This window comes from Hypomesus nipponensis, chromosome 2 (genome assembly GCF_054491055.1).
Source record: "Hypomesus nipponensis isolate SF chromosome 2, ASM5449105v1, whole genome shotgun sequence".
NCBI lineage: Eukaryota > Metazoa > Chordata > Actinopteri > Osmeriformes > Osmeridae > Hypomesus > Hypomesus nipponensis.
The window spans coordinates 15,248,780-15,275,798 of record NC_140362.1 but is presented as its reverse complement, the minus strand read 5'-3'; the positions used below and the strand labels follow the sequence as shown (position 1 = coordinate 15,275,798).

The 27,019-nt window shown below is 43.9% G+C and overlaps 2 protein-coding genes across 3 annotated transcripts; both read right to left on the bottom strand.

Annotated features, from left to right (window-relative positions):
- Positions 1-1,893: 1,893 nt before the first annotated feature.
- Positions 1,894-10,482, bottom strand: gask1a (golgi associated kinase 1A). Its single transcript, XM_084670155.1, has 6 exons — positions 10,107-10,482; positions 4,818-5,968; positions 4,340-4,562; positions 3,150-3,272; positions 2,914-3,017; positions 1,894-2,605 (listed from the first exon to the last, which is right to left on the bottom strand). Exons 1-6 carry the CDS (start codon positions 10,107-10,109, stop codon positions 2,401-2,403), a joined length of 1,809 nt encoding a protein of 602 aa, XP_084526281.1. The 5' UTR covers positions 10,110-10,482; the 3' UTR covers positions 1,894-2,400.
- Positions 10,483-11,647: 1,165 nt separating this feature from the next.
- entpd3 (ectonucleoside triphosphate diphosphohydrolase 3) lies at positions 11,648-19,463 on the bottom strand. Of its 2 annotated transcripts, XM_084670133.1 has the most exons (12): positions 19,393-19,463; positions 18,102-18,197; positions 17,803-17,925; positions 17,029-17,146; positions 16,664-16,823; positions 16,192-16,351; positions 15,873-16,100; positions 14,483-14,740; positions 14,094-14,204; positions 13,491-13,628; positions 12,407-12,580; positions 11,648-11,970 (listed from the first exon to the last, which is right to left on the bottom strand). In XM_084670133.1, the coding sequence occupies exons 3-12, from the start codon at positions 17,920-17,922 to the stop codon at positions 11,953-11,955; spliced, it is 1,485 nt and encodes a 494-aa protein (XP_084526259.1). In that variant the 5' UTR covers positions 17,923-17,925; positions 18,102-18,197; positions 19,393-19,463; the 3' UTR covers positions 11,648-11,952. The 2 variants fall into 2 exon arrangements, with proteins under 2 accessions (XP_084526259.1, XP_084526268.1); XM_084670142.1 differs by lacking the exon at positions 18,102-18,197.
- Between the last annotated feature and the right edge of the window lie 7,556 nt (positions 19,464-27,019).

Genomic DNA, 27,019 nt, shown 5'->3' with positions numbered 1-27,019 from the left:
AGAAGAGCAGTGAAGGTTCGCTCGTTAGAATCGCAGCCCGGAAGGTTCCTGGAGGCTCAGGTGTTCTCTCTACACTGCATGTTTTTGGGACAGAGACAAAAACGAAACAGTCGGACTACCTTCACCTTTTCTCCTGCTCTTTATCCCTTTCATGTTCACTTGTCCACCATGAAAAATGTAGTCGATGGACCTAACTGCCTTTTTTCTTCCTGTCTGTTCCTTTTCCATCTGTTTTTCTCTCGTTTTCCTTTGCACTCCTTCTCCTCCCTCTAGAATATAATTTAGCCCATATCGCCATTCCTGCCCTCAGAACCAAGGGAACCAGCCCAAAGACATCATCATTAATAAGACATGAGCGGGTGTACATTTACCACACTCCCCCTGGAGAACTGAGAGGGAGAATAAGAATGAGGGGAGGGGGAAGGAGTGAGAAATAGAGGAAGCATAGAGAATGAGAAGAGAGGGAGGTTTGCTATGATTCCCTTCTTTTAAATATATATTGTACGGCTTTATTTGACAGATAAACAGGAAAAGCAAAGCGAGACAGGGGAAGATGTGCAGACATTTTCTGAGCCAGAATCAAACCGGGGCTTCTGCTTTCAGGCCTGAGCCTATTTGGTACACGCCCTACCCAGAGAACCAACCGGAGCACCCTATTATTCCCTTTTTAAGGAAGTCAGTGTTTTTGTTGAGGGAAGGACACCACAAATCCAGAGTGAAAACGCAGGGTCTGGAAAGAGTGTTTCTTTACTTAGTGGGGGAGGTACAGGAATTACAGAGGGAGTGCCAAATGACAGAGTAGTAAAGACTGAGATGGTGTTTCTAAAGGCTGGGCTCCCGATTACATTTGAGATATGGTTTGAGTTCAGTTCACTTTTGACTTTTGTTAATAACCTTTTTCGGTCCCAGATGAGCAATGTGTGAAACTCAACAAATGTTAGCAAACATTAACAGTTAGTTCCCAGCATGTGGCTAATGTGGCCTGGGGAGAGGGTTAATGAGTCTGGCAACCCTCAGAATAAACAAGCACCAAGGCACCAGGGGACAGAGCAGAGACAATAAGTACCTTGCTGAGATCCACTATTAGTGAGACATCCCAAATAGGTAGTTCTGGTTCAAAAGCTGCAGTTTTTGGACAGTATAATTTAGTGGCAGGAAGTAAATGGTGCCAGTGTTGGTCTGCTTGGCCCAAATGCTGTTCTTTGCCTCCAAACTGGCAACCCTACTAGGATTAGTTAATACTTTCCACACAGAAGGATAATGAGCAAGCAGAGTGAGAGTGTGGGTTGTAAAAACATTGTTTTTAGGCTTTCTCTTCTCTCAACTTAAACTTTGTTTATACTACTCAGAGGGTAAACTAGTCTGCCAAGAATGCCTTGATAAAAGTTGCCAAATAATCAGAGAAATACAAAGTCTGAAGAATGGTTATAAGTTCCTTAGTTTCAGCAAACAGTTGTTTTGGAGACCATGGAAGAGTTCAAATGTGTACACAGCCACCAATGCCTCATACACAGTTAATAAGCAATGTCACTTTCTGTCTGCATCTTGTTACAAGTCTTAACAACACCATGTACATTTCAATGCACAGTAAATCAATCTGCTTTGTTGTTAAGCCATACAAGAAGATATTTCTTCGATCAAAAACAGAAGGGAGTATATAGGCCATCCATTAACAATGTTATTATCTGACGACAAGTGACACGGCAGCCCATGGCAGTGGATGAGTCATACCTTAGCAACAACATGACCTAATCAAGAGGAGGAAAGTAGATGGAGGGATGGATGGAACAGAGAGCTGGATGAAAGGATGAGGGCTAAATGGAGCTTTAGCTACACCTGAATTACAAATAACAATGCAGTGCAGTGCAATCATTTCACCAAAGATGCCTTTATTTTCTTTTTTAGGGCATCCAAAGTCATTCTCGTTGTAAAGCAATGCATTTCTTTCAGCCTTTTGAGATCACATGGATTTTGCCGTTCTCTCATATAAGGAGTCCTGGAGCCAATCCTGAGAGGCCATTTGTCATCTTGTCATCTACAGCTCATAGTTATCTCCTAAAAACACACTTTTAAAGCGAGCACATTCAATGTGATGGGCATTTTAAGATATTGTGTGTGTGCACAGCTTTGAAGCAATGGTGCTGTGCATGCAAGCATAGACTGCTGTTATCCAGTGAATAAAACAATACACTCAGACCATGATTGTATTGAATGACTTGATTCTCAAATGTCTCTTTGGGCCTTCCAGGGCCTTGAAGTGCTCTCTGCATCTTCCCAGTACAGACTAAATTATCTCCTTTGCTTTTTGGCTAATGCAACCACTGTTATGGGTGCAGTCCACCGAGGCACCATAGCAAGTAAGCTAATAATCTTATAGCGTTAGCCCTGGGGGCTAGCTGATCACAAATCTCGATTGAGTCGGAGCTTCTTGTCGTAGATGTGCTGCAGCAGGATCCTGCTTCGCTGCTCCACAGCGCGTATGAGAGGTCGCATGCCAGACTCTCCTCCTTGGCTATTCCAGAATTCCCTGTCCGTGTAGAGAGACTGCAGCAACATGGCCTCCAGACAGCCTGACTGGAGAACAGACACTGCTCTCTCTGGGAACCTGCCAGGAAATAGAACACTGGTTGTGAACGGGTCAGGTGTCAGTATATCACCAATTGGGTATTACTATTGGGTATTTTAGTGCTGTCAGTCAAGGATTGTTCAGAATACTCTACTGATACATACAGATTCCATTTTACTTCAGTAAAAACAGAGGTATTCTCTCATAGTTGTATGTACTGGTAAAAATAATTACTAATACAATTACAGCAATGTTTTATTTGACATCAGGATAACATTGTATCCGTCTAATATTAATAGGCGTATCTCTCACTATGATGCCCTTTATACACATGTTGCTGGACTCACTCATTAATACCCTCAACCAATCGAAAGTTGAGGTTGTCTGGTGGGTGATGGGGTCTTCCTGCGTTGTCTATAAACACCAGCTTAGTACGGTCTGTTTTCCTCACCTACACAGACATGAGTACAGCATAAGTATACAATCAGTACTGATTGTTTCATATACTCTCTCTGAATAATGGAGAATCCATGAGAAAAGAGGACATTCTTTGACATGAGAAGCTTCAAATCTGTGACTGTACCAGGATGTGAACCAGCACCAGGTCCTTTGGGTTGTTACATTTGACATGGAGCAGGTTCTCAACGCAGGGTTCTCCTGGTCCTGGAATGAAGCCACAGCAGTACCTGTCCAGACGATCGTTCACCTGGAACCCGGGAAGAACACAGGGATTCCAGAAGAGGGTTACACTAAAAGTTCCCTCTCTCTCACACTTATCTCAAAGAAGATTTTATTTTTTTTACCACAAGTTGCTGAGCTGTGAAAATCAAAGCAGTACACAACAGCACAAAACACCAGCAAACCAACAAAATCTAGTTGACTTCCGTTCAACCGTTCACAGTCCAAAATATAGTCCCATCCAACTGCGGAACCCCCTCCGGTGAGCACTGAACCGCCGATGTTAGCAGTGACCCTATCCCCTGTGTGAAACCAGAAGCAGACACCACATCGTTTGCCCTCCGCGGGCCGTCTGCGTCGGTTCTCCACACAGTCCCGTTCTGTCCCCTACTTCCCTGGAGCACTGGGACTGGGTTCCACATCAGCCCCATCAGAGGTGTTAAATGAGCAGGTAGGAACAAGTGTTCAAGCCTCCCACTCAGCAGTTTCACACGATCAATGGAAGGCTATTAGCAGTTGGCCATGTTACAGGTATTGACTTCTGGGAAAGAAAGAGCCCATGTATTATTCACCAGCTGGCTCGGCTCACAGTCAGCTACACATTCCATCTCACGGACTGTGTGAAGCCAGTCCTTATCGTAAGCGGATTTTCCTACAGCTGATTTGGTTCGCTTAAGGTTTTCCCTTCTGTCCGGTGGAATCAGGAACAATGAGAAGGGAGAAGGGTACAAAGGTCTGATGGGAGATGTTTTACAGCGGTCAATGAAAATCAGAGGATATTTAAGAAACCTTTTTCCTTCTATTCAGTTCCTTTCTATTATACATGAGGCTATTCTAACCTCCAGTTTGGTTATTACGGTCCACAGATGCAAGGCACTAATAGCAACAGTAGCAGCTATCAATTACCCTCCCCGTGTCTTTGAACATTCTCTTCCTGAGACATCCCTGACTGCCTGTCACACAAGTTCACTATCACCAGAGAAAACCTTGTTTGCACTTCACATAGTTAGGGGTCATACACTGGTTCTTATAACACCTAATCTGTGTATGTGAAGGAAGACCGGAAGTTGACAGAATGAGGCCACGTTTCCTTACCTGTAGGAGGAAGTCGAAGAGGGCCAGTCTCCCCCACTCTGAGTGGTTGACGCCCACACAAGGGGCGGAGTTTGGGGCCACGCCCCGGCCACACCCAGCCAATAGCAGGTGCTGGTACTGGGTCCAGGTGAGTGGGATGGAGTTTTGGTCGTTGTCCTTATCAGCCAGGTGCTGGATCTCTGGGTCCCACCAGACCATGGGTCTAGGTGTACCGCTGGTGTACCTGTCAAGGTTCAGGTCAGTTCTGTCTGCTGAATGAAAGCTAAATTCAATTAATTAATCAATCAATCTGTCAGTTAATTAAGCAAAATTATGTTTAACCAAAACAGAACAAAAACAAGTACATTGAAATTATTCTTCAATTTGCAATACCATACAACCATACCATGTTGTGTTTTTTTTTTTCATTTTTCACCTCATTGCATTAATAGGAAGTCCGCCTGATAACTTTAAAGGTCAGCGACAGTCCTACACCTACCGGTAGGGCAGGATGTCGCTATGGAAACTCCTGAGCACAGTGGGCAGGGTCCGGTTGAGCCCCAGGACCCTGTCAAGGTGGAAGCCAAACACCTCGAACCAGTCCTCTGCCCTCTTGATCAGAGCACAGTGCCCCTGCTCGCACCGCCCACTGTGGGGCTCCTCCCCTCCAGGCTGGGTGCCAGGACCCAGCGCCACCTGGAGAACCTGCCCGTGGGCAGGCACTCGGGCCTTGCTGACCACGTCGCCCCCTGACAGCATCTCCATCTTCTGGAGGTCGTCCGTACTGAGCCAGGGCAGCGGATGGGTGCCGGTTCTTATCCTGCGCTGGTCCTGGTCGGGAAACAAGCCCGCTTCTGTGCCGGTCTTGCACAAGACACCGTCTCTCTGCTCCAATGCAGTTTGAGGTTTTAGCCCACCATTGCTGCGTTTGTTTTTTTGGGAGGATGGTGCTTTGCGTTTCCGGAGGGCCCTGGCAGTTTCCTGAACGTCCTTATGCTCTTCAAAGGTCTTCCCGGCTTTCCCAGCATGCTTTGCATACTTGTGTCTGTCTGGAGTCTGTTTGGGTTCTGACATCTCCAAGACTGCAGCTGCAGCCTGGCCCGTGGGTCCATCATGTCTGGGAGCAGGGCGAGGATTGGAGGAGAGCTGTGAAGCAGAACTGTGATTGGCTAGCATGTCAACACGCCCTGGCACATCATTCACCAGTGGGAGTGGATGCTTCCTGGTTTGGTGCTTGGATGCTGGCGTCTCCTTCCTCTTTGAGGCTATGCCTTTAATCCTGCGGGTCGTGGTCCTTCCACGTAAGTGCGTGTGAGAGGTATCATGGATGACATCCCCAGGAGATCCCCTCCTCCCTGCCTTATCCACAACCATCAGCAGGTGCTTGGAAGACTCTTTCCCATCAGCCTGTCTCCAGGCCCCACTGTGGATGTTGGGGGTCAGGAGGTGGAGGGGGTCCCTGTACATACCCCCTGGCATAGGTCCACCTGCGGCGCTGAGACCTCGGGATGGCAGCCTTTGTATCGTCTCCGGCAGCGGGAAGGGGAACGTGCTGATCATCAGAGCCGACAGCGCGAGGAAGAGGAGGAAGAAGAGCAGGGAGAGCAGAGTCCAGCTCTTGCAGCGGATCGCTGAGCACACTCTCAAGGCCTGGGGACAGAGGGAACAGGGAGACAGGGAGGAGGGCTGTAGTTAACCAGCCAGCCGGGAAAAAAAGCCATGATTATAATGGAAGGGTGCTGTAAACTGCAAAGATAGCATGACTACTGTAAACTGAATGCTAGGAGCTTGCATTCCAGGCAGTGTTTACATGAGAAAAAACGGGGGGGGGGGAGGGGGGGGGAATCAGCAATGGAGAAAAGAAAGAAAGAAGGGGGAATGAGGGAGAAAATAGAAAGAAAAACAAAGAAAAGTATGAGGATAAGATTGATCACCCACGTGTATCCTGTCTGCTTTTCACAAAGAGAGAGCAAGGCTGCCTGGGGTTTCTTCAGGCACAAGGTTGTGGGTTCTTCATAGTTACCCAGCTAAGACCTGCTATGGCACAAACTCATGTTTCCACACTGCCTCGTGCACGCAGAGCCATTAGGAATATGCTGTCAGGTTCAGCAATGGATGACTTTTCACAGCCGGCTCTGACAAATGACTGCCTCAGCATGTTGTGCAAGACAAACTATACCCATTACTTCCAGGACACAAAGTATCTCTTTTTATAATGGCATGAGGGAAGGACAGTCTTTTTACAAATTAGAGTTGGCATTTGTGATAGTAATGTGCAATCTTTTCTATTTTTGTTGTCTGTTTTCATTCTATTACCAAGCTCCTTGCTCACAGTAAGGAAATGTTAGTTACAAAGCAGATTACATTGATGTGTGCTTGACCCAATTTCACTGACACACTAGTACTATCCATCCACACTATGCCCCTCACCCCCAGCCCCCACTTCCACCCAGAATTTTTCAGACTGCCGAGATCTCTTCTCCATCCACAGCCGAGCTTTGCTTTATGGCTTTCCCAGATCACACCACCTGTGAAAGGATTCCATTATGCTCATCTGCTGGAATGTTGGTCTGGGAGTTCTGAGGGCCCGAGGGTCCAGCAGGGTAGGTGTCCGTGGAGATTCCTGACAGAATAGGGGCCTCACTACAGACATAGCCGCACACAGACCAGCACCATATGTGCGACAGGCATGCAGCTCTCCTTAAAGGAATAGTCCACCCCAAAAAATGACATCTCAGATGTTTAATTACATCAATATGGGTACTGCCATACCTGATAAAGTATGAGAAATCTTTGAGTTCATTTATATTACAATAGCCTTTGTCACAGGCCTGTGAGTGTAATGAATGATATATGAGTTTAACATGTTTTATAGCAGCATCACTTATTGCCCAGTCATGCAGCCTCTCGGTCGGTGTGGATGTGTCAATATCAGGAGACCCTGTTGCCCCTTCGTGGGTTCTGCCCTCAGCGAGAGCAAACAGGCACGGCCAGGACATGACACAGGTCAACGGCGAACCACACCACCACAGTAAACAAACATGGTGAGACTCCTGGGGCCAGAGGGGTGAGAGGGAAGGAGGGAGGGAGGGAGGGAGGGAGGGAGGGAGGGAGGGAGGGAGGGAGGGAGGGAGGGAGGGAGGGAGGGAGGGAGGGAGGGAGGGAGGGAGGGAGGGAGGGAGGGAGGGAGGGAGGGAGGGAGGGAGGGAGGGAGGGAGGGAGGGAGGGAGGGAGGGAGGGAGGGAGGGAGGGAGTCTATAAAGATCAACTGCAGGGAACAGCTATCTGTCTAAAGAAGAATTTATCAGGCGAGGACACATTAGTGTGAGATTAATAATATCTTACAGGTGAAAAACTGAAAATGAATTAATTAATATAATCCATCCCTCTTCTGTAACAATACTCTATCGAACTGGGAGTGAGAAGGAGACAAAAAGAGACAGAAAGGGAGAGAGCGAGAGTGAGACCCGGGGGAATGAAAGAGAAGCAATGGAGGAGCAAAAAGAAAGTGATGAGATAGTGCTCTGAGGACAAGTACAAGGCCTTTATTCTGCTCTCCAGACCAGGCTTGCCGGGGCCTCAGGCTCCTACAGGTGTGCTGTATATAAAGTGTGTGTGTGTGTACTCGTACTGGTGTGTGCTACTGCATACTCAAGGTCTCCCGGTTGACTGTTCATGTCTGCTGATTTAGGAAGACCTGGGCAAGACAGGCTGCAAGAAGTCTGACTAACCAGACACAGCCCTGGAATGCAGCCATGAACTCCACCGTTCTTAGATCTAGTCCAAAAAATGCTTCTCAGCACACCCTTCACCAGACCTCCACACAACCCATGTGAAAAAAACGATGTTGTCTGCGACAGGTACCTCTCCAGCTGTTGCAGACAGAATTTGACAAAAACATATAGATTTTTGTTATGTCAAGCAATGAAATATGCAGGGATATAGCAGTAGCAACCATGACTGAATCAATGTAGTATTGTGAATATTTTGTCCTGTTCACAGCTCTGTAGGTCTATGTTCTGAGTACTTATATGTCATGTTATGCCAGGTTGCTTTGAGTTGTCTTGTCCAAAGAATTTCAGTGCCGTCTGACCCTGTGTCGTTCTGTGCATCTGATAATAAAAGACTTGAACTTGAGGTCAACACAGAAATTATTCTCAACACGTTGCAGCAATATGTAACCCAATTCGAAATGTATACTGCTTTGAATTCTACCAATCATAACTTGAAAAGAGCTGGGTTTGAAGGAGGGCATTGTTTGGAACAAGAACGTTTCACCTCCACAGGAGTTCTTATCGTGACAGGCTCACCAGCTGAGACACCTTGACCTTAAGGGCTTCAATAAAATGAATGGTTCTCTCTCCACTTTGCTCCACTCATTTTTTGACGTTTCTCTCTGCAGGCAGTTCTTAACCATGTGTTTCACTGAGATAAGTGGCACGCTTAACTGCCATAGGCCATTTTTCGTGGTCAGACTAGCCTGTTTCAACCTACACACAAGTTTTGGGACAGAAACACACACCAACCACTTCCTCGAATCCCTTTACCACTCCAAGGGACTTAAAACCAGCAGGTGTTATAGAACTGTAGCCTGGGAGTTTTTGCCCCCTCCCCCTCCCCCCCCTCTCCCCTTTAGCGTCCCGCGTGGCACAGGAACCCGGCGCTGGTTCAGGGTCTGAGAGAGAGATCCTATAGAGGCTGGTAGCTGCCTCTAAAACACATACTTTGGCTGGTCTCTCTTTTCACAGCTTGGGAATAGCAGCAATAGTGATCCAGCTGAAAATACACACATGGCCAGCAGGCGGTGCCTTGTGTGAAGCTATGTTCTGCAAGATGGGGACCCTGATGGTTCCTGTCTGAGTCACTTCCAGAAAGAAATTCCAACTGGAGGCCCACTGACCCAGCTGAACAAGACTGGAGATTAGATTTGGATAGAATTTTTTCTCAGAGGTACTCTGTGTGGGCTTGTTTTCTCATGCCCAGTGCGATAAAACCAATTTGGGAATATTCGGTGCAAATTCTACATGTTTGGTCAAGCATCCAAAATCACATCTACATGTTTTGACTCCAGGTTTAGCAGTTGGTAGCTTGGGGTTAACACAAGGCTTCTGTGCATGAATATTATAAATCATTTTAGCTACACAGGAATAAACCTAGTGTTCCATCGACAAAGCAAAACAGAAACAGCAAACAAAAATATAACGATACAAAACACCATATCCATTAAGTTTGGGTTTCAAGATTTAACCATCACAAAGTTTCACACTTAAGTGAAAGAAAAAGGTTTTGATTATGTTAACGTCTATACAGCCGCTGAAACCACCAGTCACTGCGTATGGAATCAATTATCCTAAGGAACTTACGACAGCTGGAATTGTAAGATCGATCACCCGCCTCAAACCACTTAGTTTTGTTTTATACTAAAACATACTTTTACCCATCGGGTAATATGAATATATTCATGGCTTAAAGGCCATTTACGCAGGAGGTTGCACAACCGAAATACTAATCGATAACTAGTCTATTATCTGAGGTTGTCAGGTTCTACCAGCCAGAGTCAGATACCCTTGCCCAAAACTTGACCATAGCTTGCTTATGGTCCTGGCACAATGTCAGTAGGCTACCTGGGCGATCTGTTCAAGTAATATGCTGCACCAAGCCAATTGTTGATCGTTCACAATCAGTCCTCTCTCAGTCCTATCCTCTCTTGATATTAAGTCAAAATATGAAACAGCAAACAAACAAAAGCAAAAAAGTTTTTTTTTACTAACATACGATTCACACCTACCATCGTTTATCCTATGAGGGTGCATTCCAAACGAGGGTTTGCAAGCTTTTAATTTGCGACACGTCGCGAGTTGATCAAGACTGGTCCCCCCATCCCGTCAGTGATGCAGCTGCAGCGGCGTAAATCAGCAATTATCTTGGTCCATACATTCCACATTTCAAATTGTGTTGCATCCATGCATTATTTATTCATTTATTTAATGTTGCAATGTGTTGCAACCGTAAAAGCTTTACCTACTCAGCTCACCAAAGGGAATGTCATTATTGAATAGTCTAGTTATCTTCTCTGGGGATTCACATAATTCTAAATGCACTACCTAAAGTTTCTATCCCATAGACTATACACTTACTCCAACAGGGCTGGACTACCCTATAGCCGTTTCTCCCAAGGGACCGTGAATTTGGGGAAGTTCATTTCAAAGTAAAAGTCTAACCCTTTTTTGTGCGGAGTGGGATGGTGGAATGCTGGCTGAACTGAAATTCGATAGCTTTCGAATAGCATAGTATAACTTCACCAGCCAACTTTTGAAGACGGACTGCTTAAATGCATGCAAGTTTTTATGAACCCATGAATCCTTAATCAACTACTAAACATTTATCATGAAGCCAAGTCGGTTTTGCTAATTTCGTTTCAACATGATCTTTGAGGCTGAAGTGACATGATTAAACACAGCCACGTTGTCTCTCTCCAGAGCAAATTAGTAAAGGCCCGCCATGGACTATATGAAAACAATTTGTACAATACTCACTCTAAATTTTAGAATACACCATAAGACAACAGTTTGTGTGCCCGCCGCGCCGCCACACTAAAGATTGATTGCACGGTTGACCGGCTTCTCTGTACAAGACTGCCCTCTGCTGGTAATGGATCAGCTCAGGCCTAGGAGTTCCTTAGACAGTCATATAATTGCTTACAGTAGGCTATCTTGACCAGGGGTGTCAAACATACGCCCCGTCGGGGCGTCCAGCTCCGTCCGTCAGATGTCATTACTAAGTTTGAAAATTACAGAAAGACATACATCGCATTTCTCTATAAAAGTAACTGCAATTCCGAATTCATTAAGAATGTCTATTAAGAATATGCAGGTTTTATGAGTAGAAAGGGCTAAGTATTTTTTTTTTTATTGATCCAGTTATTGCTTCAAAAACAGCTTAAATGCAATGTCTGCTCCGAAGGCAGCAGCGCTCGCTTTGTGACGCATTTGACGTCAAACGCGTCACAAAGCAAGGGAATCAGCTGAGGAAAGCCCAGGCTGATGTCTGAGTTTTTGGTCTTTATGTTTCTAATTTTTTGTAGAAAGACTTTAAAATAGGGGTTGTCATCAAAACCATTCACCAATGATTTAAACATCAAGAAAAATTGTCGTTATGTATGCATTATGCTATGATTTATTTTACTGGTCTGGCCCACTTGAGGTCAAAGTGGTATGTATGTGGCCCCTTACCTAAAATGAGTTTGACACCCCTGATCTAGGCTATTCATTCCCATTCAAACATACATTTACAATACATTGATAATACAAACTAAACTACACATTCCAGTGTAAATGATCATATTCAGTTTATTTAGAGTGCATAATACATCATACAGTCCATTCAACCTATAAGATTATGGTACATGGTTGCAATTCATACTGAACATGCAGTTTCTTGGGCTGCACGGCATCACCAATAACACCATCGAATCAAACAAAGAGATAAACACGCACAGTAGTATGTCCCTCCAGTAGTATGCACCATGCCGTCTTCATACAAGAGTACAGTATGTTACTCAATATACAAGTAGCTCAACAGTCCATCATTCCAAGGTCCTTCATTGTATCTTCAATGCATTCCTCTCACCTGGACTATCGCTTTTTGTTGCGCTGCAAAAAGATATATTTATTAGAGATTTGTTCGGATTATCCTTGGGTAGTGACTAGCTGTTCAAACGGACGCCCTTCTACTTCACAAAACCACAGAAGTTTTCTTCTGTGGTTTATCTGTTCAATACAGAACCTTGTTGGTACAAAAAAAAAATAGCCCTCATGCATTGCAGTGTGTCCTTATCTCAGACACAGTGTTGGAGTTTGCTAGCATCCCTATCCTGTTGGTCACATCCTGACCTTGCCGGTTAATAAATGAAGTGATCGCAAAACTGATCTCAAATCGTTGTCCAGTGACTTCATGTTACACAGTTAGGCATCAAGTGTTCTCCCTGACCCCACATCCTCCTCCTCCTCCTCCTCCTCATCTCCTTGTCAAGGCTGAGTAATTCAACGACCGCCCACCCTCTAGTGGTGGTCAGTACCAGGCGCGTACCAGCTTGATGAGGAGAAACATGACACTGACGATGGTTAGGGCCGAGAAGAGGAAGAGGAGACCACCAAACAGAGGGATGTTCAGGGGCAGGCGGACCAACTTGGCCTCTGCTGGGATCATGTTGGACAGTGTCAGCATGTACCCCAGACTCCACGCTATGCTGGTGTTCCTCACCTGGCGAGGAGAGAGGAACAGCTGCGTTAGAAAAGAAGCACAACGAAGGACGAGCAGAAGACTGGGTGCTTCTCAGTAACCAGATCGAAGTTTGTCCAGGGCAATTTGCGGGTGCAGATTATTACACAGATAAAATATTGGTTATGGTTTGTCCCCACATCGCCATCAGAAAATGGACAAAGGAAAGATGGAAGAAGGATGGAAAACTATGGACGTATTTGATTTCAGCTGACTAAGATGACAGAATTTTGAGAATGCCAAAACAACTTAACAGAGAACAGTGCATGCTTACAATAGTACTGTGTCTTCCAAACTGAATCCTGATGAATGGTATGCCTCACTTGTTTGAAGAGCACTATGCCCTAGAGACAAATGACTCAGACACCCATCTTCCTCTCCATGAGGGAAACATCAAGTCTAACACCAAACACACAAAGAGCAGCTAGATAGTGGCTGACTTGTTAACCATTATGGAAATATTGAAAACCCTAATTTTTGACAGACAATTCATCCTATTTGTCACAGTTTTCAGCAGTCTGGCCGCAGGCTCTGCACTGTCTGAGTGGATAACAGGATGTCCCATTGTGACCTTACAGCAGAATTTCTTGGAGCCATAGATGCGGAATGCAAAGCATATCCTTTTCAAGTCTTTTTCCCAAGGGAAACATGACGCCATGTTTAGAGCCGTCAGTTCTAAATGATGGAGACAGATGGGAAACAATAAGGATTGGCTTGCGTATCGACGGTTTCAAGAACAGTTCTAAAACGAAATCAGATGATTTAATCTCTTTAAGAGTATACAGGAATCTAGTGCATACTGCTCAACAAACTGGCCTTCTGCAACGTGAGTGCACAAGTGTCTCACATCCCTGCTTGTTCCTAACCACACCTCGCATGAAGAGAGACTCACTTCTTTCTGAAACTGAATGGTCTTCCAGGATTCTTCATTGAACTTGTATCCATCCACCAGTAAAGTGTAGACGTAGTTAATAGAGAAACAGTAGGATTTCAAGAACTTGTCTCTTATCCACGTCCGTTCTTTCTTTAACTGAAGAAACACAAACAAGAACAGTAACACAGTCAAACAAATAACCATATAGTGTATTTTGGGCTGTACATAATTGGTGAATAACAAATACTAAAACTATGGAATCTTTGAAAACATGTTTTCTCGTGAAAGGCAGAGATGGCTGCAGTTCGCCCTCCTGTTATTCTTAGGATTCCCAACCCATAAGTTATATCCAGCGCAAGTCAAGTGTTTGACTGAAGTTCAAATACTGTCTGACAATGTGTTACTTTCAGGCCACATCTTGTATGACAACACCTACATCATCAGCTGTCAAACACTGAATTCACACCCAAACACATCATTAGATATGGACCAGTGACCATGTTTACAGTCACCAGGCAGGCAGGCAGGCAGGCAGGCAGGCAGGCAGGCAGGCAGGCAGGCAGGCAGGCAGGCAGGCAGGCAGGCAGGCAGGCAGGCAGGCAGGCAGGCAGGCAGACTCACTGTGGGCCAGTCCATGGCACAGAAATTCTGCATGGTGTAGTTGAATGTGTCAAGAGAGGAGGTGCCATTCAGGTACAGAGCTGCAGCACTGTAGTAGAAACCAGCATACGCCTTGGAGGACAGCACATCACAACCGCACACACACACACACACACACACACACACAAACACATCATATCCACATACCATATACACACAGAAATATATTCATGATAGATGTCAGATGTGCTCTGACATGTTTGAATGCACTATGCCAGTGGTTCTCAACCCTGTCCTCAGGAACTCCCTATCCTGCTTGTTTTAGATGTTTCCCTGTTCCAACACACCAGGGTTGAGAACCACTGCACTATGCCCCCATGCGAGGGTTTACACCTGCATGACAGTCGTACCATGAAACCTCCAGACAGCGGTGGCTGCTCCACCCCGTTGAAAGAGCAGTTCCCCGTGCAGGACAGATCGAACAAGGAGCGCACAACGTCGGCGCAGGAGTCTCGGTCTCCCGCTCCCACCATGGTGATGTTCAGATTGAGGTCATAGCCCCCCGGAACCTCTGTGCACTCACTGTTGAAGATGGACGATGCGGGTATGGTGTGGTTGAAGCCTCGTGGAAGGCAGGGATGGACCACCGTGGTCGGGTTTTTCGAGGACTGTGGGAAGGTGAAGGCCTGGTTATGACTCTCGTCTGGGAGTGCAGCGCTGAGCGCTGACGGAGTGCACGTTTGTTTCCAGTTGTTAACTAGTTTAGTCGAGACACTCGCGTTGATTGATTTCACCATTTCTTCGCACATTTGACACATGGTTTTACGTTGGCGGAATGGATGGGGAAGCGCTCCCTGCCTTCACTGCAGCATGCATGACGTGAGGCAGGGAGCAATGAGTTCAATCCCCTACGGGGAGAACAGACAGGCCACATGGGGGAGAAGGGGATGGTGGTGGGTGGCAGCAGCGCAGAACGGGAAAGGTAATCGAGGATGCGTGTGCGTGCATGTGTGCGACTTTAAAGCGCCGCCTATCAAGCTAAGCCTATGGGCTAAGAACAGGGCGATGGGTGATATGACGCACGCTGCCCGAGTGCCACGCCTGAACCTGCTTCGCTCATTTGTACAACCAGTTCAATTAGCAGTATGAAAGACAGTATGCAGAGGTATACTCAATATTATGTTCACAAATTCTGCAAGGGTAGCCTATATGGCTCAGTGGTGGGAACAGATTACAGTAAGAGTCACAGGTTTTTATCCCTTCCAGACTGTGTGTTGCTTTGTATAGATGCGTCTGCTAAACGAAGGTATTCTTTTTCTTAATACACTTAAAAAATATATTTTTCAATAAACTGGAGGTTTGGTAACGAACAGACATTACTGTACATCAGTATTGAATTATGTGCATTTTATGTGCACATTTCAACATCATTGAGTTTGGGCTAGAAGCCTATTGCACAAGAGGTTAAGTGCTTTTCATAAATGGTAGCAAAGCTTAAGGACTGGAAACATTTTCTACAAAGCTAGCAAAACAGTGCACTTTTACAAGCTAGCAGACGTGGTGCGATCAATACGTTAATAACAAAAGGCTTCCTGTTTCCTTTCTGAAAGCCCGAGATGAGGCGGGGGGGACAAGGGTGTCCACTGATGGCACAGGCTATGATAATTGGTAACAACATAATGGATGTTAAAGGACTAGATTGGGGGGGGGGGGGGGGCGTGGGGGATGGGGCTGAATACAGTCAATGTCTCCATACCCACACGCAAATACATTTGGACATAAACTGGCTTGAGGCCTTACCTTCACTAAAGCAGCCTGGACTCTCTTCTCCGCCTCGTTCTTCCCGTAGCACAGGAAGCTGTGTGTGTAGATGTTGTAGTCATACCCATACAGCGTCACAGGGAGGTAATCCTGTCCTGTAAGGTCCTCAGGAACGGCGAAGGCAATCTGTGTGGAGGCCCCGCCCAGATCCATGGAGCCCCGTGTCTCTGCTCCATGAGGACGCACCCAGGAGTTCCAGAGGCTTTTCTAAACAAACAGTTGAAAGATTGAACAGTTGGAAGATGAACAGGATTTCTTTGACATGTATATCTGACTATTTGTTCAAAGTTTGACTCACATCCAAGAAATTCCCCATGAGGTAGTTTACGGTAATCCACCCATACAGACCCTCTTCCTGTCCTGAGATGATCGAAGCGTTTTGAAAACTGAATGGTAGGGACTTGAGATAGTCCCTAAGGTTTTGCAAGATTGTATTGGACGCTTCTTCATTCCGTGCACTTGAAAAAAAAGACAAAAAGTTCCAAACAGTCTGTGTGAAAGACCCGGGGGCAGAACATAGAACAGATATAGACATCTGGGCATGTGATTCGATCATCTGATTGATTAGAAATTGATCAAAAGATCTTTCATTGTGTTATGTCAGCAGGCTCTCGAATATCCTTCAGGGTCCATTCCATGAATGGAATTTACTTCAATTTTTTAGTTCAATTCAATTCCAGAAAACTATCACAGCACTCAGTCTGACCCCCAAGGCTCCACCTCAGTGAACCAGAGCTGCAGACAAAGCTAACTTCTTCAGGTAGACTTACTGCAGTAGCCTCATCCCTGCGGTGGCCCCCAAGAAGATAGGGGTGGCATTGTGCTTTTCTGAAGGGATGGCCTTGGTGACATTGGCCATGCAGGCTCTGATAGCCTTCCAGGATGCCTCATCCTGAGCCGGATCTACGTTCATGTCAGAAATCCCAGGGCCTGGAGGGAGAAGTAGAGAAGAAAAAGGAAACAGCAACCAGGAACAAAGAACCTGAAAGTCAATCTAGGGTCCTTTTATCAACACTAGTTGCATGTGTTCAAGGTGCCATGTTCACGTCCAGTCATGATGGCGACGATGCCATTATGCATTGCACGTTGTTACTGCCACATTCCGATAGGAACTGGGTTTAAAGTGCTCGCTTACCTGCAACTTGGCAATGCATGTTTTCAGTGACCACTCCTGTGTTGTTCTCCTTCTCCGCGGGCCACTGGTAGAGGTAAACAGTAGAGCGAGACGAGCCAGAATCCACCACAATGCCATACTGCATGACAAAAGACAGCGCCTCAGCTTTAGTACAAACACAAAACTTCAGATCAATTAACACATCCTGTTTGGATCAATCAAATGCATACTGTACACGTCAGTCCAATCATAAGTAGCCTACTTGCAACTGGGGTGATTTTGATCAGTTTGACAAGCACACACAACGGGACTGTTCAGAACTATCAGGACTGTCAGACAGTGATTGCCATGGAAACACCTGCCCTGTTTAGTTGTTGTGTCACATCAGCCTGGGTGGGTATTATTTCACAACATTCAGAAAAACACTTTTTGCCCACAGCGACTTAAACAGATGACCTTAGGTTCAAATCAAAAAGCTCAACTACTTAGCAGACCATAACTAAGGAAACATGATGTAACAGACCAAATGATCCCAACAACCATTAGGTGATCATCAGACTTAGTGCCTAATGGCTACCCTGCTCCATAAGATCAAGAGAGCACAGAATACAGACATTCAATAATGCAGCAACACTGGGACCACAGCTACCATACACAGGGAACATCGTAAAACAGCTATTGATGTATCTTCTTGACCTTAGTGTCGGCCTGACACGTCATCTGGACAAGGGTACGTTGGACTTGTGTACTTGTTTAAACTTGAAGGGACCAAGGTTGTGTATATTGGGTTGCTACCTTGAGTCCTGGTGTTTCATGAGTCCAGTTACGCCCCTGGATCACAGAGATGGTGATGATGACAGCCACGCTGGCAAGGAGGAAGAACACAGCAATGCAGCTGCCCAGCTTTATGGCCATGTCCTGCACAGAGCGAAGGCGATGGAGAGACGGTTTGCTTTTAAGATCTGTGTTACGATATCCACATCCATTGGGGGAGTTTGTGGTCACAAATGTCACAATTGTTGACATGATTCATGGATGATTCAATGCAAGGTAAATTGTAGTTTAAGTTGTTGAAAGACATTTAAAAAAAATACCTGATTATTTTCTTGAACAACAAATCTCACATTATCTACTTCACAGAAGTTGTCAAAATTCTCAACAGTCTCCTGCCAGGTCCCACAGTGACAGCCCTTAAAAGAGCCATAGCATTCATAAACTATAAATGGTACAATTCCAACATCGCCATTTGTGTCTGAAAGCTGACAATACATTTAGTTCAAGTTACAAGTTTACTGGAGGTCTTTCTCTGTGTGTGCAGCCCGAATACTACATAAAAGCCTGTGAGTGTGTTTGGCAGTTAGAACCCCTCCACTTCAGCAGAAACACTCAAACCTACAGTAAATGCAAATTCCTCTGGAATGCAGAGGAGTTACAGTACGTTTAAAGTCTCTGACCACTGTTATAATATTTTTGAATCGGCAGTTAAGCAACTTCCAGACCACTGAGGGCTACTCGTTTTAGAGAAGAGAACAGAATGGGCTTTATTCACCATGTAAGTTCACACAAACAAGGAATTATCTGTGGGAGGAAGGTGCAGATGATAAACATATAAGAATCTTGAATATAAAAGTAGAAAAAATACAACAGTCTAAATAATTCTAAACACTATACAATGGAAAATATAAAATAAGATCTCAAAATAAGATGCAAATGACTGGTAGATAGTGCAAAATGACTGGTAGATGAACTTTCTGTACTGATACAGCTGTGCAGTTTTGTGTTCCTAAAACTGCTTATTACTTTGATCTTATAGTGCACCAGGTGTGTCAACAGTCAACACTTGTTTTACCTGCAGGCTGTTTACAGGTGTAATTGCATACCATGCTTTTGATGACATACAAAGTTGCTCTACGGAACTTTATTTTAATCAAGGAAAATCCATAATTTCATAGATAGACATTATGAGATCAACATTTTCTACAATGAGAATTGGATCCAGCAGTACTATGCAAAAGGCATAGCATTTTATGTTTGCCAAAGGTTTTTTCAATGTTGACCCTGTCTAGCAGAAGTATGTGGCGTTGTACCATGCATACATTGTTTAGTCAAGTGCTGCTTATGCAAAAGACTCTAACACATAATTCTCTACCTGAAGACACAATCTCCCATAGTGTAAAGCACATGTCTGTTCTTGTACTTGTGCTGCAAACAGGAAAGACACGCATGGTGTTCTCAGTGAGTCGACTTAGTCACCGGCAGGAAATGCTTTTATGGAATGGTAGATTCACTCGTTTCTACTGCCAACCCTTTTAAAACAAAATAAATGATACCAATTTGAAAATGTTTCTAAATGATAAGACACAGCGCAAAGCGTGCACGACTTACCCCTGTGTCGTTGATGTTGTGGGTGTGTCTGTGTTTGTTTTGAGCGTCCTGGCAGTGCTAACAGATCTACGATGACAAATGAAAGATCTGAAGAACACAGCTGCTCATTGATCAATTTACCAGAACAGACCACACCTCTGTGGGAGGGACTACAGATAGGCAATCACACACAGACACATTTTTTCACAGACAACCACATACACACACACACACACACACACACCTAAAGCTCCTCCCATCAGCTAAAGGATAGACTGGAGTGTGTGAATCTTAGACACCCCACATACACACACAGCTCACACACACAAACATGCACGCCACACACACCCAGATAAACACAATGGGATAGATACTATATGTATGTACATATACAAACAGACAGACAGACAGCCACACACATGTAAAGTGGTAGAGAATGGTTTTAAGGGTGTGGTGTTTCGAACCCGGGACAATCCGTTATAACAGCATAGCATTCCATACAGCACAATAAGATCAAAAGTGCCCGCTGACAATTAACACGGTCACAGAAAGCAGACTTAGATACAACATGTTGGATCAACCGTGATTCTCTGTAATGGAACAAGGTGTTGTTTTGGAGGACTGACAAGTTGTATGACTCACAAAGCTTAACCTCCCAAGCAGATGAGAGATCTGTGTGTTGGCAAGTATGCAGCCTTATCACCTGTCAGTATTGGCGAGTGTATTTGTCAGATGTTTTGGTTCAATCCTTTATTTGGACTCTGCACTGAATGGAAGAACTAGTCACATGACTTGGAACCAGACGGACAGTCTTGGAATGTGATGGTATTTGTAACAGGGCACTAAAGGCCCCCGACCATTCCATGGCACCTGCCACTGTCATAACAATGTTACAGAGGCACTTTCCATTATCTGTTTCCCTTACTATATTCACTATGTGTCCATTGGTTTGGATTTTAAAAAGCACCTGCTACATGGCTATACTTAATGTAAATGTGAAATGCACCAAGATGCTAACATTTTCAGAGCTGGAGTACCTTACATTTAGTCAATTTAGCATAGTACTTATAGTAAGTACAGGTACATACCCCACCAAGGCAAGTAGGGTGAAGTGTCTTGCCCAAGGACACGTCATTTTGGCACGGCCAGGAATCAAACCGGAAACTTTCTGATTGGCAACCCGATTCCCTCATCACTCATCCATCTGACCCCCATTACCTTACTGGCATTGTTTTGTAAACCTGGCAACCAGTGATAGAGTCTCTAATGACTTTGTTTGGTTTGGAAAAGAAGAGTACTGGCTGAAATTATGTAGTTTAAGTAATTGGCCAGCTTACTCATCTGGCCATTAAAGTATTTTTCCATGTAAATTGCTATCTGCAGGCTGGCTCTGAGTCCAGATCAATGGATAAAACCACAGCAAACAGCGCTCAGCTGCACCCTCTCACTGACTGAATGGCATTGTACTGTATGAGTTCCAGTACACAAAGACATGCAGCCACTATAATTACTGTGGCTCAAGAAATCCACTGGACTACACTGCTGGTGGTCCAATACACAGTACAATACAGCCTTACATGGGCCAGGGAATGTGGATGTGATTTGGGATGCATTCACTGGGCATGGAGAAGAAGAGAGGTATCTAAAGCTGTCGGTAGAGTGATCCGACGCCTCTTTTCTGAGGAACTTGAGAGGGCATCTCCTGGGCTATTAGATTAGCAGGTGGCAACAGGGGAGCAGTGATGATGCAGCTGAGGGGATGCTGCTGGGTGGATCCCCCCTCCACAGCAGCAGTGTCCGGTGGACTTGCAGGATCCGGGAACAATAAAAATAGGGGCAAAAATACACAATCTTTGTTTCAGCATACTGGTATAATATTGATATCACTATTTGCCCTATTTGGGGTAACCCTAGCCTCTCTGCAGGAGGACGTACCCTAAGTAATAATATCTGTTAGAGGGCGGGTATAACAACAGTTGGACAGATATATAGAGACCAAACCCTTTCATTTCAACAACTTAAAAATCAATATGGTCTTTTACAATCATCCTTTCTAACTTATGCCCAATTAGCATCTGTTATCAGTCAGAAATGTAAAGAGGGAGCTACGCCTGCTTCGTGTCCGGAAACAGATCAGTGCCTCAAAAAAGCAAGCGTATCGTCAAGTGTGGTCTTGAAAATGTATGCACTATTATCTAAGACTGCCCCTAACGCCTACTCCCCTGTCCAGCTGGTCTGGGAGCACGACTTAAACACATCTCTGTCTGTTTCACAATGGAACTCTGTTTGGAATTTGGCTTTGTCTGTGTCCAAATGTGTCATATTAAGGACTATCCAGTTCAAAATTCTGAACAGGGCATACATCACCCCTGCCACACAGTCCAACATGGACAAAAGACATAAAGATCGATGCTGGCGTGACTGTGGCAAGCGAGGTACACTTTTACATATGCTGTGGGAATGCCCAGCTGTAAAATCACTCTGGTCAGAGGTGATAGCTTTTCTGTCTGAGGCCTTACAAGTGAAACTTACAGGTGGTCCTAACATATGGTTACTGGGCTTTAAGCCAGATAATGTGATTGGAAGGTCTGCTGTGCAGCACTGGACATTGGTCTGTTTGGCCACGAAAATCCTCATAAACTGGAAGGAGCGCAAACCAGCTTGCTTCTCCAAACAATCATGGTTGGTGGATTATATGGACTTTAACACGCATCAACAAAATATATTTATCTATATATCTATACCTTATGTGAATTAATTGTGAGTGGCTCTTCTGCTCTCCAGAGTAACCTCCAGAGTAACCAATGTATATTGCTTAATGTGTACCCCTCCCCCATCCCTTGTTGTGTTTTTGTCAATTGACTTGTATTGTTGCTTTCTTACATGTCAGTATTTGTTTCGTTATGTTTTGTAAACTGTCTGGTTTTGTTGTTCCCGTACATGTTTTTTGGAAATAAAATGAAAAATATTGTAAAAAAATAAAAATAAAAATACAATAATAATAATATAGAAATCACTATTAATGTCCAAGATGTGTGTGTGTGAGTCTGGGTGTGCATGTGCATCTAAGTATCTGTCTGTCTGTCTGTCTGTCTGTCTGTCTGTCTGTGTGTCTCTCCTGTTTGTGTGTCCGTGTACTATACATTCACTGATCGGGGAAACGTGTGTTAAATATTTCATTATGTGAAATATAAAAAAGCCTTGGAGTTTCTGTGTCGTCATATTAATTAATGCTCTTAGCTTAGAGACATATCCTCCTTTCAACAGCATTCAGTCAGTCCTCTGGGAAACTGCCCCCCTAAAGTTCTTTAACAAGCTTTCAGAGAGCACACAATTCCCTTTACCAAGTCTCTGAGGCAGTGCTGGAGGATATATGTGGTATGAAGTGTTGTCTTGTGGCCAAACAAATTTGAAGATGTAGAGGTTTTTGAATCCACACAAAGTGATGATGAGAAACCTTTGGATACCTAGAAAGAATAATCTATTGAACTAGAAGAAGTTAATGGATGTTTGTGCACATTGTGAAGCACTAATGACTCCACCGCCATAGAAAACATCCATGAGATGTACAGTATGTGCTTTTACTGAGGTCTTTTTCTCTATTTGCTTCACGTTCCCATGCTTTTGCAGGAGGTCACAAGGGTGTTTTTCCTGACATTTCTAGCTTGATTTTGTCAACTAGCATACAGATATACTTTCAAATCAGTCTAAAATGTGTTCTTTGTAACAGCTTGACTGTTTCTGCTTACCCTAAAATTATTTTTACTTTGTTGCACACTTGTACTTCAATACTCAATAATAAATTCGAGAGAAAAGTCTTAATGGGTCAATAAAGCTTTCCCAGTGTCTGTTAGGGCATGGGAGCTTAATGTCTCGCTTATGATGTAATTTAAACCAAAGGCCCTTTCCTGCTACACAGTTCTTATTAGCATTAGATTTCTAACGCACTTTAGTCTAATATAATTACTTGTGTAGTGCTGCAGCAATCAAAGCACATCAACATAAGCAATGCTTATAAACTGGAACATAACACTTTTGGCCAGGGACATAGCAGTGGCATTGAATTATAATTGACTCTTAATGACTTTTAGATTACAATGTTTTGACACTAAAGGCCTCTGAGGCTTAAGAAAATGAGTCCCCCTTTCAATAATATGATACATTTTCAGTCAGGCTAATGAGTGACTAAGAATTATTCACACTCGATATTCTGGTAATTCACGGAAATAATTCTGAGCTCAACCCTCACAGTTTGTACATCATCTGATAAAACAATTTAGTTTATTTGGAAAGACATAAATGTAATGTAATGTAATTCATGTACATCTTGTGGGTTTAACCACTTGCTTTTGAGTCATGGGAGCATCAAGTGCAGACTGAACATTCCAATCTGTGTTGTCTCTTTTACTGGAAGCTAGTCTTCTAAATAATTCATGCATGTTACTTCAAGTCAAGTAGATTTGACTTTCAACCCATATGATAGCACTCTGGTGTCCAATTTGTTAAGGTTTCTTTACTCAAAAGGTCATTTGTACAACCCTTTTAACAATGAACATCACAAAGGGCCATCAATTAAAATGACAACAACTCAGTTCACTGAGTGACCTCCTCAAGAAATGTCTGGAGAGGTTAAAGGTGCAGACCCAGAGGCTGCAGACAAACATCCATAGGAGGTAAAGATCAATCTCTGTGGTTAAAATGAGTGCAGTCATTATAGTGCACGGAGACTCATTGTTCTGCATTAGCTCTCGTCACTTGGAGCCCATAGTCACAATGGTTCTGTCGGGCCGGTCAGCAAGGGCATTTTGAATCAATGGGTGTTCAGACATTTCTCAGCCAAGAATTATTTCAAGACAGCAAAGCACACCCTTATTGAACACAGAGTGCATCAAAGACAGTGTCAACTCAGATAAAGTCCAGACAATGGTGAGGGTCTCAGTGCTTCTGAGAGAACAGCCTCATCATCTGCAGCTCTTTAAGATGGGGATACTCACACTCCACTCTGGGGGTACCGACCTTATGGAACATTTACATTTGATGGGATATTGTGCAGCCTAGTGGAGTGTTGATGCACCCTCACCCACTCAGACCCGGCTGCCATGAGAAAATACATCTGCAAATACAAAGACTGATTGATGTTCTTGGTTAAATATAGCTGGAAGTATGCGTTATTTTTTCAAGAGGTAAGATAAAAAGTGCAATATCAATCCCCAATTCACACAAATTTGAGTGGCCCAGTTAAGGATACTCCATCACCCATTGTGGAGATATTATATAATATATCAAATATCTATATATATAGTATATAAAAAAAGATACTATATATATATATATATATATATATATATATATATATAATTTTTACCATGTGGGCCTTGAGCCTGTATTAAAGTTTATTTATATCATATAATATAGTAGCATGTGTGCATGTATGTGTGTGTGCTTGCTTGCATGCACATGTGTATATTTGCATGTACATCTACAACCTGTAGATGAACTTGTTCCCCACAAAAGCTGTGTAGAAGAGCATGCTGTCCCTATACATTACCCGCTGTACCCGTAACATTTTCTTTAATCCTAAAGGTTTTTTGTCTTGTCTTATGTTTGAGCACAGGGGGCGCTGTAAGGCTTTCCTACTCCTGAGAATTAAACCTTAAATCAGCGGTATTTGAAAAATGAAATCTTCAATCAGCTGTATTTCGGCAACATTTCACAAAGTATAGTTTTTTCTGTTTGCCTGCCTTTTATATCTGTGGTTTCCACAACATTTGAATACGACATATCCCAATACAGTAGCAAATGTGACTTTATATTCTCAATGACTGACACTTCTCTGTGCAGAAAAAGGTGTTTTGTGTTGCTGAGCTGTGCTGGTCCATAAGGTCATTATATATGTGTGTCTCAAAGAGTAGGCTCTGACTTCCTTCTCAGTTTAACACAATGGTTGGAGTCTTAGAAACCTCACCCTCATCTCCAGTAGTTAGTCATCTACCCCCTTCAAACAAACACAGTGTTATTCCCTCACTGGGCTTCACCATTAGTTACAAAAAAGATGAGTAAGTCCTCCATTCCACGGTAACTGGTTGCTAGTAAATGTATTTTGATGGATGTCACATCCTTTATACGTATCACATTCATATTATTCAATCAATCCTTACAAGTCAGTCTGCAGACCAGACTTATTTTTCACACCTGAAGACATTATTATGACATTTTTGGAATGAAGCAAGCTTGGCCAGATGCATAAACCCTTATGGGGGACTGGGTCAACTGGTTTAGAAAAATGCCTCTAGAAATATTCCTTACCATCAGCTTTGGAAAACAAATTCTTGCTGGAAATTAATGTCTGCTACATTATCAATCCGGTCAGCAGGTTCTGAAATGATTTCCCATTTATTCTTTTGTCCCCACCGCTAAGACTATGTAAATAAACTTTTGTATTCATTTGAGTATTCAAACTATCTGTAGTATGAACTAGTTTGCAGAGGCCACTGTGCTGCAGTATGTTAATTCAGGCCACAAACTAGTTAGACTATTTTATCTCAGGGAACAACTTTGCCTTTTGTTGGAGTGTCCTTTGCTACTTCTGTGTGTGTTGTGTGTGTGTGTGTGTGTAGGTGTGTGTTGTGTGTGTGCCTCTCGGGGTGTGGCTGACAGTAGAGAGAGAGGGAAAAACCGACTCAACCAGTCAGGCAACATCTGACTCATACACTCAACGACGCACTCAACCTTCATATCAGAATGCCCAGTTTAGCTACAGCCCTGCCAGGCAACCTAGGACTAGGACTTTCACAGGCAATTCATTTGTAAAATGAATGAAAATGAAAAACAGCTACCTATATTAGCCTGAAATCGTAGTGCTATCAGATGATTGGCCTTAAATAGGTTACTGACTTGAAACCAGGGTCTTAGGGGAGAACATGTGACATGATAAAAATAGATTCTCTTTCCCCATGGAAACTGGCTAGACTGCAGAAATATTGTTTCTTTAAAGCAGGCTGTCAGGTTAGCTTGTTCTGGTTATTATAACAACAATACCCATACATGTCATGGTGGACTTGATCAACATATACGTGTGGGGCTGAACTGGCACTGATAGGTACACTGTCATCTGTAACCATGACATATTTGATACAGTAACGTCACTTAATACTTGATTCTTGGTCCACAGGTTTCTGTGGTTATAAGTGAGGCTTCCTAGGTGATAGAGGCCTCATGCAATGGCTGTGTGTTGGAGAAAGGAACACATGACAATGTACCGTATTGCAAGCTGCTTGTTACCAAATCGTGCACTTTTGTGGCATATTGTCTGGTTTTACTTTTTGATGCCTTTGGCGGAAGCTGTGGGTTAATTCTGCACGTTCGAAACATTGGATTTAAATTTGGCTTCAGCATCACCTTACACTAACATTTTGTCAATAAGTAGGTTGTGGTGTATTAGACCTTCGTAGCACACAGGTTGTAATGCAACCCATAACGCGTCAATCATCCTCCGTTGCCTTGGCATCCTTTGACGTCGGTTGTCTTGCTCCTTAGGTACACTCGTTTTGTAATAACGTTGTATTTCAGGGCGGAGTTTTCACCATTATATCGACAGAACTCGTAAGAAAGCTAAGACCCCGCCCATCATGAGTTCGCTGGTATTCAT

Excerpts from the sequence above, each read along its gene's own strand:
- gask1a (XM_084670155.1), bottom strand. Across the intron at positions 3,273-4,339 it reads TCTTCGACTTCCTCCTACAG|GTGAACGATCGTCTGGACAG; the intron begins GTAAGGAAACGT and ends CCCGGGTTCCAG. Across the intron at positions 3,018-3,149 it reads TGGTGCTGGTTCACATCCTG|GTGAGGAAAACAGACCGTAC; the intron begins GTACAGTCACAG and ends ATGTCTGTGTAG.
- entpd3 (XM_084670133.1), bottom strand. The coding sequence starts at position 17,922 with ATGGCCATAAAGCTGGGCAGCTGCATTGCTGTGTTCTTCCTCCTTGCC. Across the intron at positions 16,824-17,028 it reads CATGCATTGCCAAGTTGCAG|GCCCTGGGATTTCTGACATG; the intron begins GTAAGCGAGCAC and ends TTCTCCCTCCAG. Across the intron at positions 16,101-16,191 it reads TCATGGGGAATTTCTTGGAT|AAAAGCCTCTGGAACTCCTG; the intron begins GTGAGTCAAACT and ends CTGTTTGTTTAG.